The sequence below is a fragment of the Trichechus manatus genome, unplaced genomic scaffold (assembly GCF_000243295.1).
Source record: "Trichechus manatus latirostris isolate Lorelei unplaced genomic scaffold, TriManLat1.0 scaffold00287, whole genome shotgun sequence".
Classification (NCBI taxonomy): domain Eukaryota; kingdom Metazoa; phylum Chordata; class Mammalia; order Sirenia; family Trichechidae; genus Trichechus; species Trichechus manatus.
In genome coordinates, this window is record NW_004444223.1 from 1,536,132 (window position 1) to 1,555,617 (window position 19,486).

General features: G+C 46.3%; 1 protein-coding gene across 1 annotated transcript in view; it reads right to left on the reverse strand.

Annotated features, from left to right (window-relative positions):
• The window catches only part of COL12A1 (collagen type XII alpha 1 chain), a 129,647-nt gene extending 124,733 nt beyond the window's left edge, over positions 1-4,914 (reverse strand). Inside the window, exons 1-2 of the mRNA XM_004390153.1 lie at positions 4,640-4,914; positions 716-823 (exon numbers count right to left, since the gene is read on the reverse strand). Of these exons, the coding sequence (XP_004390210.1) occupies positions 716-788 (73 nt within the window). The 5' untranslated portion in view covers positions 789-823; positions 4,640-4,914. The remainder of the gene's footprint in view (positions 1-715; positions 824-4,639) is intronic.
• Between the last annotated feature and the right edge of the window lie 14,572 nt (positions 4,915-19,486).

Here is a 19,486-nt window from a genome sequence, read left to right on the forward strand (position 1 = left end):
TGGGAGGGAGTGAGGGGAGGGGAGAGAGCTAGAGGTGGTGCCCGCCTCGTCTGGCTCCCGCTCGCTTCCCGCTCGCTTAGGAACCCTGGCCCAGACCCAACCCGTCTGCGCCCGGCTGGGCCTGGGCCATGAGCCTAGGAGCCCCACAAACCAAAAATAGGGACAGCAGCGACCCTAGGTCACGCGAGCACCCCAGTACCCCCTGATCTCTGCTCGCCACCTGGGTTCATTTGCCTGCACCGTCCTCCTAGGCGACTGAGTTTCCCCACAAAACACAGACGCGCAGAGCCGGTGCTGTTGGAGTCTTTTATTTCGTTCTGTCACCGAAGTCGCAGCCCCGAACCAAGTGGTTACTAGCCACGCGAGCGGGTGCGCCGGTGCTCCGGGCTCCTGGGTACCGCCCGGAGGTGTCCTGTTCCTAGAGTTGGATGCGTCCTCTCGGAAGGCGGCAGTGTGGACAGCACACCGCAGAGACAAGCGCAAGGAGACCACACAGCACTTTACGGAATGAATTAAGCAAGAACACGAAAGAGCTGGACCTGAGAGCTGGGAAATGGACAAACCTCAGGAGAAGGGGGCGTTTCTCTGGAGGAGAGAAACCACCGGAGAAAACATGAAGTGCAGGGGAAACAGAGCAAGCAATGGTGGCAAGGAAGATTTTCCTTTCTCGAATTCTGCATTGTCACCGGGGGAGGGAGAAGGAAGAGCCTTTTACCTTCTGCCTCAATGGAAGACAGGAGCAGGGCCGCGCCCAGGGCGGCGAGCGCTGGGGGAAGCCTGGTCCGCATGCTGGGCTTCCAGGCTCACAGCCGCATGAAGGGATCTGCGGGAGGAAGCAGGGACCGCATCAGAACTCGGCGGGAGCAAGCCTGGACCCGGGGAGTCAGGACCGCGCCTGCGACCAGGTTAAAACTGGAGCCTGAAGCTGGTGCAGAACCCTGCCAGATCTGCCTTAATAACCACAGAGCCCAGCCCAGCACATAATGGGCCTATTGTGGAGCACTGGAAGTCAAGTTCATCAACAGAAGTTTGGTCGTGGCACTAAGAGAGAGTTCAAGTTTAAAGAGGGTCCTGTTTTCCTGGAGGCTGGTCCTGCTTAGTATCCCCGGTAAAGGCCTTACCAGGCCCCACATGACTTCATCCTGCCTGGGTGATGGCTAATTCAGAGGTTATTTTATCCCTGATTCAACTAAATGTCTCTTCCAGCTGGGGATTTTATTTGGCCACTTTTTCCTAGCTGCTGAACTCTTTAGGTAACTGTACTTTAGTGGTCTCAGGGTAGTTTGGAAAAGTATAATAAACCTCTCTTATTCTCCCTTTTCTTCATTTTGTTCTGCCTACAAATACGCAGCTCTTTAAGGTCTGAAATAGATTATATGGAAAAATGTAAGCCCCAGATGAAGCCTGACACTCCTCTAGCTGTGTTGTTTTCACATCTGATAAATCCTTTACCCAAGCTGAGGGAAAACAACTCTAAAATACATAATAAAAAGACATGAGGCACTAGGAAAGGACAAACGCCCTTGTCTGATTTCCCACAATTTATTTTTTATTTTAACGTTTTAAATTTTATTTGAATAACAATTCTCAGTAATTAAGAGCCCTGGTGGTGCAGTAGTTAAGAGCTATGGCTGCTAACCAAAAATCTGGTTGGCAGTTCAAATTCACCAGCCGCTCCTTGGAAACACTATGGAGCAGTTCTACTCTGTCCTATAGGGTCGCTATGAGTCAGAATCGACTCCACGGCAACAGTTTTGGTATTTTTTGTTTTATCCAGGAAGATTACAGGTGTCTATGCTCTAGAAAAGAATATATTCTATTCCGATTTTTCCTGACTCTGTTATTAAGTCCTTAATTCCTTGAAGACAAAGACAGAGCCTTATTCATCTTTTGTGGTCCCCAACACTGGTGGCGTGGTGGTTAAATGCTACCACTTCTAACCAAAAGGTCAGCAGTTCGAATCCACCAACTGCTCCTTGGAAACTCTATGAGGCAGTTCTACTCTGTCCTATAGGGCCCCTATGAGTTGGAATTGACTTGATGGCAACGGGTTTTAACATGTGCCAAAAATAACCAAACCCCATTGTCCTAGAGTCAATTACCACTGTGGTGACCCCATGTGTTACAGAGTAGAACTGCTCCATAGGGTTTTCTTGTCTGTAACCTTTACAGAAGCAGATCACCAGGCCTTTCTTCCATGTGCTATGGGTGGGTTCAAACCACCACCTTTAGGTTAGTGGTCGAGTGCAGACCATTTGCACCACCCAGGGACCTAGTCTCCAGTACACAGTAGGTGTTTAATTCATGCCAGCTGAATGTAATCTTCTAAAATCTTCTAAAGTCCAATCCAGAGACAAAAGTTACTAGCAATATCCTGAACTGGGAAGATGCTAGAGGCAAAACATAAAAAGAGTTGACTCTGAGGTACATAAATTATTGTAACACAACAGGCTAGACCTCATGAAAAATGGAGGTGGTGGGGGCTGTCGTGCTTGGGAATCAAAAAATGAGCCACAGGTCGAGCACTCTTCGAGAAAAGAAACCAACAATCTCCAAACATGCTTTCCAAATTATTGGCACAGAGCATTAGGGCAGTTTTCCTCCGGCCTGAGTGTAAATTGCATTTTAAACGTCCGATGAGCAGGCGTGCCAAATTGCCCGGGGCTCCTTTTTATGAAGCCAAGACTAAAATTTTGGCTTTGCTCTTAGGATCCAAGGGCTCTAGGAATTTCTGTCTTCCTAATTAACGACTGTTTGACATTTCTAACCCTCTTCTACCTTAGTGATAGTAAGAGGTGAGACTGGTCCATTGATCCCGTCATCTGGCCTTAAGTTTGCTATAATAATTTCCAATTCAGTTGGCAGTCGTGCTCGGGAACAGTTAAAGGCTGATGATAATCGATCCACCGAAAAGCTGTGCGGTTTTTTAAAACACCGCTGAACTCTGGACAAAAACCTGAGAGCTGGAAGTGCTTTTGTCTAGGTCTAGCGCGCCACCTATCGGCTGCCTGACCCAGAGGCAAGAATGAATCATCTCGTGTCGGGGTATCTGAACGCACAATCAGTTCAGCCAGCCAGCTAGGTATTCCCTCCGCACGTTTTAAAAAAAAAAAAAAAAAAAAAACTCTCCCTTTTTGGACAAAACATTTACTTGAATGCTTAGCAACACTTCACTGAGCATTCTCAGACATAAATGTCTCCAAGCGGCCGCCCCTACGTGGCAGAGAGGATTCCCTCACTTCACCCTCATGAATTAAAATGAGTCAGTTGGGGTGGGGGTGGGGGCGTCTCGTTTCCTTCTGGCAAGTCGTCCCCTCGCCCACCCACACCTACCCACGGCTAGAAGAGGCCAATTCCTCAACTCTCAAGTCAAGTTAAAAAAAAAAATTAACTTCCCCCCTCAGCAGGGTCCTTCCAGGTCCTGTGTGCGTTCCCTAACTCCTCTACTACCCACAGTGATCTTGACCTTAGCTAAAGGCGAGTTTAGCGATCATTTCCTTTCTTGCTCCCTCTCTCCCCAGCAAGTAACAGACGGTCGCAGTTGGCGGAGGGTGGGGGTGCGGGGTCCCGGAAACCCCAAACTGGTCACCAGATGATTCTTGAGAATGCCGGATTTGGAGCAACTCTTCTGCTCCCCAGTTGCGGGTCCCCTGCTCTATAAATTAACTGGCCGCCCCCACGCCCTCTAATCCCTATGTTGTTGTGCGTCTTCGAGTCGATTCCGACTCAGGCACCCTACAGGACAGAGGTGAACTGCCCCCATAGGGTTTCCGAGGCTGTAATCTTTACCGGAGCTGATCGCTGCGATCTCGGGTATTTACTCCTGTGGAGCCCGCTGGTGAGTTTGAACTGCAGACTTCTTGGTTAGTAGCCCAGCGCTTAACCATTGCACCACCAGAGTTCCCTATGCCCTCTAGGAGTTAAGGTGAAAACCACCTCAAGGTCTCACAGACCACAAGCAGGGCCTCGACAAATGCACCCGGGAAGGGACCACGGAGAGGCGTTTCCCCAGGAGCTGGGGAAGGAGACTTTTGGCCAAGGCGGAGCCCCCTACAGCTGGCGTAACCCACCATCTGGGATGCTTTGGAAGGCAGGGGAGGAAGTTAACAAAACACTCGACCAGGAATCTGTCTCGAGATGCCACACGCACCCGCGCAGCCTCGATGAGCTGCAGAGCACTCAGTCGGCCCTCCAGAGAATTCCGCACAGTGCGTCACTAAAATACCTTCCCAGCGGCCCTGCTGCACGCTGGCACTCCCGGGCAAGCTACAGCCACAAGATAATGAGGGGGTGGGTGGCCACATAACCGGGAACACCCTTTTCATTGAAAGACAGCATCTATAGATGAAGTTCGTCTACAAACGGAAACATTGAGCAGGGTACTTTACCCACTCACAGTTGCCCTGCATCAGCTTTTAGGAAAAGCCACATTTCCTTCTCTCCAAAAGCCAAATAAATCACAAAACCCCAATATACCAGGACAAATCTCAAGCACTTCTCCACTCTTACAAGTCCAAATAGTCCCTTCCCGGGATCCTTAACGGCTCAAGGGGAGGAACAAGGAGCAGACTAAAAACAAGTTACCCTAGCTATCTTTAGGGAGGATGGGGTGTGGAAAAGGGCTCCTACCCGGACCGACCTGAGGCGGTGGTGACAGAGGTAGCAGCGGTGGCGGCGGCTTCCCCGCGTCGGAGAAGCCGGCGCTTAGTGTGACCCACCACGCGCTCGGGAGATTGGCTCTGCGCTCCTGGGGCACCTGGCGGCCGCCCGGCGGTGGACCGCGGCAGGGCAGCCGGGGAGGATGAGTTGGAGAACCCCGGGAGGAACAGCGGGCGCGGCGGGACTGGCGGAGACCGCCCGGGACAGCAGCTGCCGGCGCGCAGACGCTTCTGCTGCGGCTAGCCTTCGCTGAGTGGGAAGAGGCTCCGCGCCGCGGGCTACTTAACAGAGGGCTGTTCCCAGCTCTCAGTTTACTCGGTTACGAAACGCCTGAGAAGGTGGACGGCTGCCACGGGGTGATGTATGCTCCTCAGGCGGTGAAGGAGGTCTACTTTTGGGAACGTGTGCATACTTCGAGCATTCCTTCGGCGTGAGGTGGCGATCGCCGTAGTAGCAGTGCCCCGCCGGTTATGGGGATGGGGGGACGGAGGGAGGGGCGGGGAAGCGGGGACTGCCGCAGCTGGGTCACTGCCAAGGGAAGTCGCGCACTCCTCCGCTTGGGGCGGGCTCCGGAGCTCCGGTTTCCCGGTCTGTGAGATTTTCTTTAATGAATTTATTTTTTTAAATTAAAACAATGGGTGGGGGGAAAACGACTTATATTTTCAAAACTGCAAGGATGTGTGACCCACCCACCCCCAAACATCCTATATCCTCCATCATCACCACCTACATCTCCCCCCTCCCACTCTGTCCTGGGTGCACTTAAAACCGATTTACAGGGTTTCCATTAACTAACTGTCTGTGCACGCGGCGCGCCTTCTGTCTTTTTCAATCTCGGAGCGGCGATCGGAAACCCGGACAGACGTCGGCACGGGGCTCCGTGCCGGGATGGCGTCCTGACTCACTCCCCTGGTGCTTCGGGACGGAACTGGGAAACTTAATTTGAGCCAGGAGCGAGGGTGAGGAAAGCTATGGAATCCAAGGGTCCTAAGAACAGAAAGCCGCTCAGGAACAACTCCTAACACCAGTAGAAATTTCTCACCCGAGCCGGAGCAAAACCGGTCCAAGGAGAGGCTTCTCCAGGGAGAGGCTTCGGACAAAACATCTCTGCCCTTAAAACCCAGCAAGGTCAAGGGACTAAGGGGAATAAATATGAAAACCGAAGACCACCCCACCCCCCACGACTGGGGAAGGCGGAGGCCAAAAAGGAGCTGACATTCTACCAGCATCTTCTCTTTTGACCGCTCCCACCGCCTCTGGTACTCAGGGATGCCGGATTGTACTGGGCGCACGGGAGGAAGCGCGTTGCACTGCAGCATGGCATCAGAAAAGCTCTCCAGGAGAGATTCAGACTACACACGTCTGTGCACTGAGCACAGGCCCAATTCCTTTTGGCCTCTTTAAGCCCAGTGGCTATCCCTGCAGAGTTGAGCTACCGTGAGGGCGGGAGAAGGAAAGGAGTCCCTGCGATTAAACCGCCGCAATACTAGAAGCATTAGTCTTGTCTCCAATGCAAACCTCTCTTCCTTCTCTGATCTGACACCTGCAAATTTGGTCTTTCCTCCACCAGGCATGATAACCTCCGAACTTGCCTTTAGAATGACAAGAACTTGTAGAGCTCCCCTGCACCTCGCCCCAAGCACAGACAGCCTCCAGCGAGAACCTGAGGAAGCAAGAGAGGAGACTGGAGGGAAAGAATGGAGAAAAATGGGAATCGCCACCTCTGCACATTCCCGAAGCACACACGGCCCACTCGAAGTCCAGCTGAGCAGCTCACACAAAGAGCCCACACACGCACACTGCACAGACTTTTCCCCCACAGACCCTCACAACCCGAGTGTCTGGCACAAATCCCAGCACTCAGATGCGACCCAGAATGGATAATCTAACATGCACACAGCAGCGCGTGAGCAGCCACACAGCCCAGTCAGGCTTGCAGGCACGTCGCCCTGACACCAGTGAGCTCCCTACCGGACCCTAAGGAGACCCGGCCTCAGCACCCGGGCCAGCCCTTCAACTGAACCCCCTTCTCGACATGTGCAGGGCCCGGAGCCTCTCCCAACTCCAGTTCACAGACGCTCGTGGGACTGTGGCAGCCGCAAGGACTCAGCCCGGGAGCCGGGAGGTCCCCGCGGCCACTGTCCTGGCATCCAGTCCGACTGCGCCGCGCCTGCAGATGCCCTGTCCCGCCCCGCGGCCTGAACGCCCAGGGGAACCCCTGGGACACCGACGCCCACTGTTTGGGAAGGAAAACCGCTGTCTTGAGCGCGTGGTCAGGCTGGCTGGAGTTTGCATTTCGCCCGGGTGTTTTTCTCTCTCTCCCTGCCCTACTCTTTCCCTCCCTCTCTCTCTCTCCCCCTGTCTCCCTCCCTCCTTCTCCTCCTCCTTCTTCCTCCTCTTCTTCTTTTCTCTCCCTTTCTGCTTTTTTATGTACTTTTTAAAATATTATGATGACGGTGTTGTCGACTGGAGAGAGCATGTAACTCTGGGTGTAGATTTTGATGTTTTAAAAAGTTGATTTGGCTCAGAGCTGCAAACCCATTTAATCTACCCGTGAGCAGAGCAGTGATCTTTCCGGGAGCCCGGGACAATAGCTGGCCTCCTCTTCCTAAGACTGGAGGCTGCAGACTGGGTGGAAGTGTCAACCGCCCCAAAGAGCGCCCCCGTCACGCCTCTCTCCACCCTAGAGCGCCGTGCTCGTAACCCGTATGGGCACCCTCTCTTTCTCTAGGCATTCTGGCTCACGTACTTAGATTTATTGCACTTTTTAAATTGTTGCTTCAAAGGAGTCTAGATAACACCAGGAGTAAACGCCCTCTCTCCCGCATTGAAAGGATCCCTACGCAAACTTCTCAAGTACGAGTGAAAGAGGGAGGAGAGTACACCCAGCTCGGCGAGTACAAAGGGATTCGTATCCCTAGGCACACCCATTCCCCGCGGACACACTGCAATTTGAATTATCCAAAAGGGCGCCTCAGGGGCCTTCCAACAGGACGTTTGCACCGTTCGATCTTTAAACTAGACTCCCAGTATAACACGCCGACAAACTCAGGTAAAAACTACGTAAACACCTTCTCACCCGCTCCCTTCACTACTGCGTCTGGTTCTCGATAACCTTCAGAAGAACCTGTTCAGGTTTGGAACAAATTGATAGTATTTCACGACTGAGGCAGAGCTGTTTGGATTTACTGAGTTTGTTTTCTGTGGCTATTATTCCTCAGGTTACATCCTGGGACCTGTCTCCTTAACTCTCCTCTCACCTGCTCCCCACCTCACCTCCCTCCAACACCAGGGTTCCCAGCGGTTGCGGACCTTCAGATTTCTTGTCCGACAGCGCTCCCTAGCGGTGGGCGCGAAGCCCGGCGTTGGAGGTCAATGTTGAACTCCCAGAAAGTTTTTGAGAAATGTGTTATTCATCTACCTGATTCCCAAGACTGAATGAGACGCGGCAAGGTGGAAGAGCGAGCAGGGAGTACCATAAACCTTCTTTGTGTCCATTCATTAGCCGCCTACAGAAATTCTGGTTCCGAGGCTAATAGACTCTGGGCAGTTTTCTTACAAGAGATGGACAGGAATAGAAGTGCAGATTGCAGGAAGCAGTTAAGATTACGGCGTCATCATAAATTTATAAAATTTATAAATTTATAAAAAGCTCCTCACTGATTTGCTTGAGGTTAACTTGGCCAGCATTCTGGGCGACAGGTAAAACAGTTTCCGGCGCAAGTTCTTGCTGATTTAACTTGTGGAAGAGAAGGAGTAATCTGGGCAGAAAGTGCACTGACAGCCCAGTTCCTTAGGGCCACGTGCGGGCTTTATCCCAGAGTAGGATTTACAGGTCTTGGATGAGGAAAAACTCACACGCCCCTTAATATGAAGGGTGTAAAGATAGGAGATAACTGATTCTCAGAGGCAGAGCCGCAGTCTGACCAGTAAGCGTGAGAAACAATGCATGTGGGTCTTCACATTTAATGAGCACCTACTATGTATCTGTGGAATCTCTGGGTGGTGTAAACAGTTAACCCGCTCAGCTGATAACCAAAAGGTTAGAGGTTTTAGTCCACCCAGAGGTGCCTCAGAAGAAAGGCCTAGTGATCTACTTCTGAAAAGCCAGCCACTGAAAACCCTATGGAGTACAGTTCTACTCTGAGACACATGGGGTCGCCATGAGCTGGAGCGGACTGGAAGGCAACTGGTTTTACTAGGTATCTGTACTGTGTAGAGGTCAGAGCAGCAGTACAAAAACAAGGCCTTCCCTCAAAACTCTGTCAAGTAACACCTGAGGCACCTGAGGTAACTTCATGTGCCCCACTTAAGTTTCCCAAGAGATTGTGCCTTCATAAAGTTTTAACATCAAAACGTTTAAGCAGTAGACTACTACCCTGTCTGCACTAGCAAAGCTTGGTTGTTGTTGTTAGTTGCTGTCCATTCGGTTCCAACTCATAGCGACCCTATAGGACAGAGTAGAACTGCCGACCAGCTGAGCTCTTACCCACACTACACCACCAGGGCTCCAGCAAGGCTTAGGAATCTGGAAAGCCGTCTTTAAAGGAACAGGAGACTCATTACACTATTACACTCCTTTCACCTTCTGGACAGGTTCTGCTTCTTTACAAAGGGCTATTGTGATGGAGACAGGCATTGTGTACACTTCACCCAGAACTTCTCACCAGGTACTGCAACTACCTCACTCAGCAGAGTATGAGCAACTTTGGAACAGAAACTGCATCATATTTATCTCACTACGCAAGGTGCCTAGCTCAAACCTTGCATGACCTCAGAAAGTAGTGGTTGAATGAAAACCTAGCAAGCTTCAAAAAACATTGACTTCACATACAATATCTTCTTAGAATGAACCATTTAGATGTAATCAAAGTCACGTTCTGCTGGAAGATGACTATTCTGTTAGCTTTGGCCTCCCTGTGCAAAAATCAAAAGATAAAAGGAAACAAATTCACTTAAGCGTTAAGAAAACAGCCTTTTGACAATTCCCCCTTCATCTCCATAAGATTCAATACTGTTCAAGTCATCCTTACAGTGCAGGGGACCTGAATCTGTTTATTTTATAACTATCAAAGTAGCATAAGGTCCAGATTTCTGGTCAGGCCGCTGCTTAGTGTGCCAGCAGCTGGTATGTGGATACTCACATACACTCTCAGCCTGGCAGAAAATGTGAAAAATCATAGAAACTCACTTTTCAAGATTTACTCTTGGCTTTCAAACTCACTATTTAATATACTGAAATATAGTAATGATGATATCTAGTAAAAATAGCCATCATTGCTCTTAATTGGAGCTACTGTACAAGGGGACATTTCATGAGACCAAGGCTGTGCTTGTCAATGCATTTTTATACATTTACTAATTCATTCAGCTACAGAGCAGAATGAATCACTATACACACCAGGCTTACGCTTGCTCCTAGTCTCATGGGGAATGTGCCCTCTGGTGGTGAAGAGGAAAAGGCTGACCAAGGTCAGCTCAGACTCCTCCCTTAATCATTTTTATCTTCAGCGTTCATTCTACAGACGCTGTTATTCTCCTACCAATGTCCATTGTTATTGTGGGAGGTTAAAAAATAATGCCTCCTTCCAAAAAACTAAGCCCTGTCGATAAGAAACTTAAATGTAGTAACAGAGACTGGAAATAAATGTACATTAAAGTCAAACATGATTCTTTCTCTAGAGGAGCAAAATCAGTGAGGCATATATATACAAATATATGTAGAGAGATTTATTTCAAGGAAATGGCTCATGCAGTTGTGGAAGCTGGCAAGTCCCAAATCCATGGGTCAGGCATCAGGCTGGAAGCTTCTCCTGACTCTTACGGTTGCAGGGGCTGATGAACCCAAAATTGGCGGTCAGACGGCAGGCTGCTGGCTCACACCCCAAGAACCAGGGGTCAGAGAATGATGAGTTGGATGCAGGATTAAAACGGAGTGAGGTTTGCCAGAACATCCGTATATAATGGATGCAGGCTACACCCCCAACTGATTGACCGCTTACATCAGATCACAAAATGAGGGATGATTACATAATATCTGCCAAATCACTGAGAATCATGGCCTAGCCAAGTTGACACATAACCTGTACACATTTCCTTAAACCATACATAATCTCTAAATAAAGGCAATTACAAAGTCATACTTGTGCCTAACATGATACAACTAACATGCATACAACCGAAAACACATTAGGCCCATTTACACCTTGTATTTTGTAATAAGTAGTAGAATAAGGGAGGGAAGAAAACAAAGATATTTGAGATATATATATACACATATATATACATACACATATAAGAAAACAAGGAAGAACTACTAAAAACTATTACAGCCCTCATTTCTGCAATTGGTCACATGGTTGTAGCTGGTATTTAGAAAACCCTTCTTCTACCACCCATTCCATATTCCCTTTGCCCTTAGCAAGCACCTTACCTAGTCATGGTTCTTTGCCTGGTGGGTGACCCAAACTTTCATTCCTGAAGGGTCTGGGCCATTAGTAGTCATGTTGGAATTGGGTTGCTGTAGTTTTTCGTTGACTTTAATCACAGGCTTGGTAGTACTAAGAGAGGTCCTAAGGGATCACCTGCATTCCAGACATACTCTTCCTTACCTCTACTATGAAATATCAATTCAATTCCCCCTTGGTAATCAGGATCAATCACATCAGCCAATACAGTAACTCCCTTCTTTCCTGTTGATCCAGAGGCCTGTGGATCCCAAAGTGGCTAGGAGTCATTCTTAACTTCAAGTTCAATGAAATCAGTATTCGTCCCTTTGGAACTAAGACCTCTAGATCCACAGAGCATAGAGTCATGGGGACAGGAAACAAAAATTTTGCAAGTGGTTCACTAGGGGTGATAGTGAGTGGTGCCACTCCCATTTCCACCCCTTGATTTCTGGACCCCTGAATCCTCCCTATGGGAAAAATAGCACCATATATTGGATGCTGGTTTAGAGCATATACTGTCCACTGGAAAACATTGCCCCAACCCTGCAAGGTATTGCCACCTAGCAGATGCCATAATTTTGTCTTTAGAAGGCCATTCCATCATTCTATCAAGCTAGCTGCTTCAGGATGATGGAGAACATGGTAAGACCAGTGAATTTCATTAGGCCCATTGCTGACATTGATTTGCTGTGACATGAGTGCCTTGATCCCAGGCAGTGCTGTGTGGGATACCATGATGGTGGATAAGGCATTCTGTAAGTCCACGGATGGTAACATTGGCAGAAGCATTGAGTGCAGGGAAGGCAAATTATATCCAGAGTAAGTGCCTATCCCAGTAAGAACAAAACATTGTGTTTTCCATGATGGATGTGGTACAATGTAATCAACCTGCCACCAGGTTGCTGGCTGATCGCCCCTAGGAATGGTGCATAGGGGACTCAGTGTTGGTCTCTGCTGTTGGCAGATTGGGCACTTAGCAGTGGCTATAGCCAAGTCAGCCTTGGTGAGTGGAAGTCAATGTTGCTGAGCCCATGCATAACCTCCATCCTTGCCACCACTTTGTTCATGAGCCCATTGGGCAATGACAGGAATAGCTGGGGAAAGAGGCTGACTCATATCCATAGAATGCGTCACCCTATCCACTTGATTGTTAAAATCCACTTCTACCGAGGTCACCCTTTGGTGAACATTCACATGAGACACTTTTTTGGCCCATTCAGAGAGGTCTATCCACTTACCTCTTCCGTATACCTCTTTGTCACCAATTTTCCAATTATGTTTCTTCCAAGTCCCTGGCCATCCAACCAAACCATTGGCCACAGCCCATGAATCAGTATACAATCACACATCTGGCCCCCTCTCCTTCCAAGTAAAGTGAACTACCATGTGCACTGCTTGAAGTTCGGTCACCTGAGAGAATTTCCCTCCACCACTGTCCTTCAGGGAGGTCCCAGGACAGGGCTGTAGTACTGCCACCGTTCAGTTCCGAGTGGTGCCTGCGTATTGAGCAGAAGAATCTGTAAACCAAGCACGAGTTTTCTCATCCTCAGTTAACTGAACTTAAGGAACTCCCCGTGAGGCCATACAGGCAGATTGGGAAAAGGAAGGTAATGTGACATAAGTGGAGACCATGGGCATTTGGGTCACTTTTTTACACAACTTACTCGTGCCTTCAGGTCCTGCTTGAGTCTAATCTCATATATACCACTTCCGTTTAATAATGGAATGCTTCTGTGCATGTCCAATGTTAGACTCTGTGGGTAAGGCAACACCCAGTTCATAATGGGCAGCTCAGGCCACGTGGTGACTTGGTGGCCCATAGTTAAGTGTTCAGTCTCTACTAAGGCCCAGTAAAAAGCTAAAAGCTGTTTCTCAAAGATAAGTAGTTATCTGCAGAGAATGGCAGAGCTTTGCTCCAAAATCCTAAGGGCCTGTGCTGTAATTCACCAGTAGGGACCTGCCAAAGACTCCAAACAGCTGAAGGCAGACTGCTCCTGGTGTTCCTTTGAAATTGGAATCAAGAAAAAGGCATTGGCCAGCTCAGTAGCTGCATACCAGGTACCAGGAGATGTATTAATTTGCTCAAGCAATGAAACCGCACCTGAAAAAGCAGCTGCAATTGAAGTTACCACCTGGTTAAGTTTATAATAATCCACTGTCATTCTCCAAGATCCATCTGTTTTTTGCACAGGCCAAATCGGCAAGTTGAGTGGGGATGTGGTGGGAATCACCATCCCTGCATCCTTCAAGTCCTTGTTGGTGGCAGTAATCTTTGCAATCCCTCCAGGAATGTGGTATTGCTTTTGGTTTACTATCTTCTTAGGTAGGTCCAGTTCTAATGGCTTCCACTTGGCTTTTCCTACCATAATAGCTGTTACTCCACATGTCAGGAATCTGGTGTGGGGGTTCTGCCGGTTGCTGAGTATGTCTGTTCCAATGATGCATTCTGGAACTGGGTAAATCACTACAGGATAGGTTCGGGGACTCACTGGACCCACTGTGAAACAGACCTGAGTTAAGACTCCATTAATAACCTGACCTCTATATGCCCCTACTCTGACTGGTGGGCCACACTGACATTTCTCCTGGAATTATGTCAGTTCAGAGTCAGTGTCCAGTAATCCTTGAAAAGTCTGATTATTTCCTTTTCCCAATTAACAGTCACTCTTCTAAAAGACCATAAATCCCTTTGGGAAGGGCTGGGAGAAAGATTAACAGTACACTTACTCTCACTTATCGACTCTCTCATTATCTGACATTTTCCATTTACGACAATAGTAAAAAATGTACTATCCAATAACGTTGCACATTAACAACATACGTCTAACGATAACAAACGCCAAGGTGCAAGGCGAGAGTAACACTGGCTGTTCTGCTTAAGGTTATGTGTCAACTTGCCTAGGCCATGATTCTCAGTGGTTTGGTAGTTATGTAATTATGTAATTTGGCAGTTATGTACTAATGTAATATGGAAGTTATGTAATGATGTAGTCATCCTCCATTTTGTGATCTGATGTGGTCATCCTCTATCTTCACATAATCCCAATTTTTTCCTAACTACCTGGTCTTTGGAACCTAACCATGTCTATAAGTGAGGAATGGGTATAAAATTTTGGCAGTGTTGTAGAAGCTGTCAAGTCCCAAAACCATGGGTCTGGCATCAGGCTGGAGGCTTCTCCTGACTCACACAGTTGCAGGGGCTGACAAACCAAAATCAGCAGGTCAGAGAGCAGGCTGCTGGCTCACATCCCAAGAACTGGAAGTCAGAGGATGATGAGTTGGATGCAGGATCAAGAGAGGGCAAGCTTTGCCAGAACATCTATATATATATATATACATATATACATGTATATATATATATATGTGTATATATATATGAGGCCGGTCACATTCCCAAGGAAACTCTCCTTTCAACTGATTGGCTGCTCACATCAGATCACAAAATGGAAGATGATTACATAATAGCTGCCAAATCACCTAGGATCATGGCCTAGCCAAGCTGACACATAACCATTACACAGTTTGTAATTGACAGCTGAAGGAATCTTGAAAAATGGAAACAGGGTTTAACATGAGGTCATACTGGAGTAGGGTAGGTCCTAATCCAATCTGGATGGTATTCATAGAAAAGAAGAGACACACAGAGACCAACAGAGGAAGAATGGTTATATGAATATGCATCAACAAGCCAAGGCACTCCTGGGGCTTCCAGAAGCTGGGAAAGACAAGAAAGGATCCCCACTTCTTTGAGATTTCAGAGGGAGCATGGCAGAGCTGATATATTGATTGGGACTTCTAGCCCCTAGAACTGTGAGACAATAAAATTCTGATTATTTTAAAACTAGAAAAGTAGCAGAAGGTCCAAATTTCTAGTCAGGCCACTGCTTAGTGTGTCAGCAGCCCGTATGTGGATGCTCACCGTACACTCTCAGGCTGGTGGAAAATGAGAGTGTGTGAGCATCCACATACCACCCACCTTGTAGTATTTTGTTGTCGCAGACCTAGGAAACTAATACAAGAGATAAGGATAAAAAAAAATCTTGATAACAAAGAAAAAACAGGCGACTGAAAGATGGATGATGCCATGGGGAAAGTTAGGGACATGGAAGGCGTGCCAGTTTGAGGGGGACATGATAAAACAGCTGTAGGCATGCCTTATATATGACCAAAATCCTCGGATTTTTTTTCCTAATAAAGTTTATTGGCAACTTTCAACTATGTTAAAAAAATTAGAATAGTATCCCAGATTCAAATATGGAAGTTTTTTTTAAAAGAAAGTTATATTCTTTTCCTTCTTTCAGGATTTTGTAAACCATAAAAAACTACTAAAGAGACATGTTTACACTCTGTGTGACAGACACTGTTAGTTATGCAAAGGAAACCCATGGCTTTGTTGTTCCTTGGATTTCCCGCAAGCTTGCTCATGGGTGGCTGAATACATAACACTGCATGTGATACAAAAAGCATCTGGGAAGTGCTTAAACAATTTCTCCATCATTCCCCTGTCTATCTGCTTGCTGCCCAGTGTTCAACTCATCAAGCTGAAAGTACGTAAAGTCCTCACTCATTGTTTAAATTGAGATCTCAAACTCTCACACATGGTCTAGTTGTTTAAAAAAAAGTGTAGTTTTACTCATTGTATGGCTTCTTTTCTTGTGTTTTTGGTTCTTACCTGGTGGTAGTAGCTTTGGAACAAATCTACAAACTGCCCCCAAAATAAAAGAGCCTGATCTCTGATGTTAGGAACCCTTAAGACCATGTTCACAACAGAGAAGTACAGTTCGAGGACCAAGGATGAGCCTCGTGTTTATACTTATATTAACACTTTTTGAAATGAAGTCTTGTACTTTTATTATTTTCATTAGTACCTATAAAAATGAAGTTGAAATGTCTGGTTTTGTACTTTCTAACAATGCCTGATGCTTATCTGGAGTTTTACGTGGAAGCTAGGGTGTGGATCTCAGCAAATCATATCATATGGCCATTGTGTGAGCTTTGTGGTTGTCTCAGTGATATTACTTCTACCCCTGACACACTGTGAGTCTGACATGTGGCTTGGGGTAGACCTGATAGATCTAAGCCCATGCGTGTAAATCCTGGCTGCACAATAGAATCACAAGAGGAGGCTGAAAAAATTCTGTGCTGATGTCTGAGGCTCAACCTCAGATGAACTAAATTATCCCCAGAGATGAGACCTGGGCACTGTATATTTTTTAAATTGCCTGAGTCATTCTGATTCAGAGAAGCGTGACACATGCTAGTCTAAGCCAAAGTAAATAAATAAATAGCCTAACCTGCTGCCTTGGCGTCATTCCGACTCATGGCTACCTCATGCGTGTCAGAATAGGACTACGCTACGGAGGGTTTTCAACGGCTGATTTTTCAGAAGTTGATTACGAGGCCTTTCTTCCAAGGTCTAAGCCAAGCCCTCTTTGCTATTCTTGTAGTCTCCCCTGCTGGGAGCTCAACTGACACTTGGATGAGGGAGAGGAGTAATCTAAAACTGGCAGATAAGATGAACTAAGCACCTGTAGGGGCTGGTCCCCAAATCAATAGCCCAAGTAGGGGTCTTAAATTTAGGTTCAGTCTAGCCAGCAGTTTTTAGGACAATTATTATAAGGAAACCAACAAACCAAGAGAGAAAGTCAACTGCTTAGGGTCACAGAAGTGGTAAGTGGCACAGCCAAACTCAGGCCTGCCTGCTTCCCAAGCCTCCCACTTCCATGTTACACCAGGCAGCCTATGCAAGGGGGGGAATTGGGCTCATTGTTATGCTCTTTAAAGTTTTATATTAGACAAAAACATGGTACAGTTTCATTTACCAAAGGATACCCCAGATGCTATGTCTTGTTCTTGCTAACATTCATGTTAAAAGATATATTCAAAAGTGAGAAGAATTTGCTTTATTTCTTTTGACAAAAATACTGATTTTTTTTTTTTTTTTTACTATAGTTATACTCAACAGATTAGATGCATAGTTTTAAAAAAAAAGAAATGAAACTGTGTGGTAGGCCTCATCTAATATCAATAGGAATTTTGGGAGACTGATGGGACTAAAAAGGATCTTAGAAATCATGTAACTTACTCCCTCATTTCACATTTACAAAACCTGAAAATCAGAGTAGTTATATAGCTTGTTCAAAGTCCCATCTCCATCAGAAATTCCAGGGCTAGAACCCAGGTGCTAGCTGCCTGGCTGGTCTTCTTTTCACTCTTCTGGGTACCCTACTCCTGGGCATGTTGTTAGTTTTGCAAAACATGTTAGGACTCATTGCCTCACTTTCGACAGAATGGTCAAGAATGGGGTTAAAATAGAGAAGTGTAAGTCTGCTGCCTTTCTCAGCATATCTGCATCTGCAATCTTTTAAAGAGAAAGCAAAACAAAACTTGCCACTAATAGGCAGTGGCATGTGCAGCTTGGTGATGAGATGGGCCTGGCCCACCCAGCTCTGCCAGTACAGCTGACAGAGCTGCTAATAAGGAAACCAGATGCCTGGGTGCCATTGGTTCCTGCTGTAGAGAGAGCAACAGGAAGAGATTGCTCCAGTGTCTATTTGCTGAGGATGCTAAAGCAGCACCAGATCGATGTCCACGTGATCACAGAGTGCAGGTGAAAGGACTGAATATGACATATTCATGTTAGTTATAAGGAAGAAGCAAAGGACAAAAAAAGATAGGGACAGGGATCAAACAGTGATATTTGTTGTCTTTCTTTTTTTTTTACAGAATCAAAGCCTTTTTATTTATTTATATTTCCTCATTGAAGAATTTCTACACTTATTATTCAGTGACATTGGTTACATTTTTCACAATATATCAGCATTCTCATTATGTCCATTTTGGTTGTTCTGTTACCATTAATCCAACTTCCTTGTTCCCCGCACCACCCGCCTCCCACCTTCTCATCTTTGGTCTAGGATAAATATTGACCATTTGGTTTCATCTAAATGATTATTTTGAGAAGCACAGTACTCACAGGTTATATTATTTATTTTATGGGCCAATCTGTCATTTGGCTGAAAGGTGACCTCTGAGAGTGATTTGAGTTCCAAGTTTAAAGAGAATTTCAGGGCAATAGTCTCAGGGGTTCATCTAGTCTCTACCAGTTCAGTAAGTCTGGTCGTGTTTTTAGGAATTACAGTTTTGTTCTACATTTTATCCTGGACTATCTATTGAGTCCCTTGGTCAGAACGGTCAGTAGTGGTAGCCAGGCACAATCTAGTTCTTCTGGCCTCAAGGTAGGCGATGTTGTTGTTCATGTAGACTGTTGGTTCTATAGACTAGTTTCTTCTTTGAGTCTTTGGGTTCCTTCTTTCTCTTTAGCTCCAGATGAGTAGAGACCAATAGTTGTATCTTAGATGGCCGCTCACTAGCTTTTAAGACACGAAACACTACTCACCAAACTAGAATGTAGAACATTGTCTTTACAGATTATATTATGCCAACTGACTCAGTTGCCCCATGAGACTATGGTACTATACCGTCAAATCCAGTAGACCAATTCCATGGGGTGTCTGATTGTGTCTAGGAAGTATGCATAACTGTGCCTCCCGTGTGCTTTATTTTATACTTGAAGATATGCAGCACTCATAAACATGTATATAGATATGCCTACAGTTATTCATGTATGCTTTCCTGTACATATTTATGCATACGTATGTATCTGTGTACTTCGTTGTATTTTGAGGAAGGTTTTCACAAGCTACTATTTGACAATTGTGATTATATCTCACTGGCCCAAACTTAGTCACATGGCTACATCTAACTGCAAAGGAGGTTTGGAAATGTAGTTTATTCTGGTCACCCATGTGCCCAACTAACAACCTGAAGTTATATTATGATGGAAGAAGGAGAGAAGGGGTACTGGGGCACAACCAGCAGACTATTACCACTGATAGACAGTAATCCAATGGTAAACATCGGTACCGCCCTATAAAATGCAAAATGTTGGAAATGTTTTTTGAAGGCACAGATAAAGTGTTGTTAATTAAGAGTAGTTAAGGAAAATTCATTCTAAATTATTAAAATCTGAATTATAGAATATATTTAAAGAAAATACATCTTTTTTTAAAATTATTTTATTGTGCTTTAGATGAAGGTTTACAGAACAAACAGTTTTGCATTAAACAGTCAGTGCACATATTGTTTTATGACATTGGTTAAGAACCCCACGACTTGTCAACACTCTCCCTTCTCGACCTTGAGGACTTTTTTTTTGGTGAAAATATACATAGCCAAAGTTACACCATTACGAAAGTTTCTACATGTACAATTCAGTGACATCGATTACATTCTTCCAGTTGTGCTGCTATTCTCGTTATCCTTTTCTAAATTATTCCATCACCATTATCTTCAACTCACTGTCCCCTAGGCTTCCC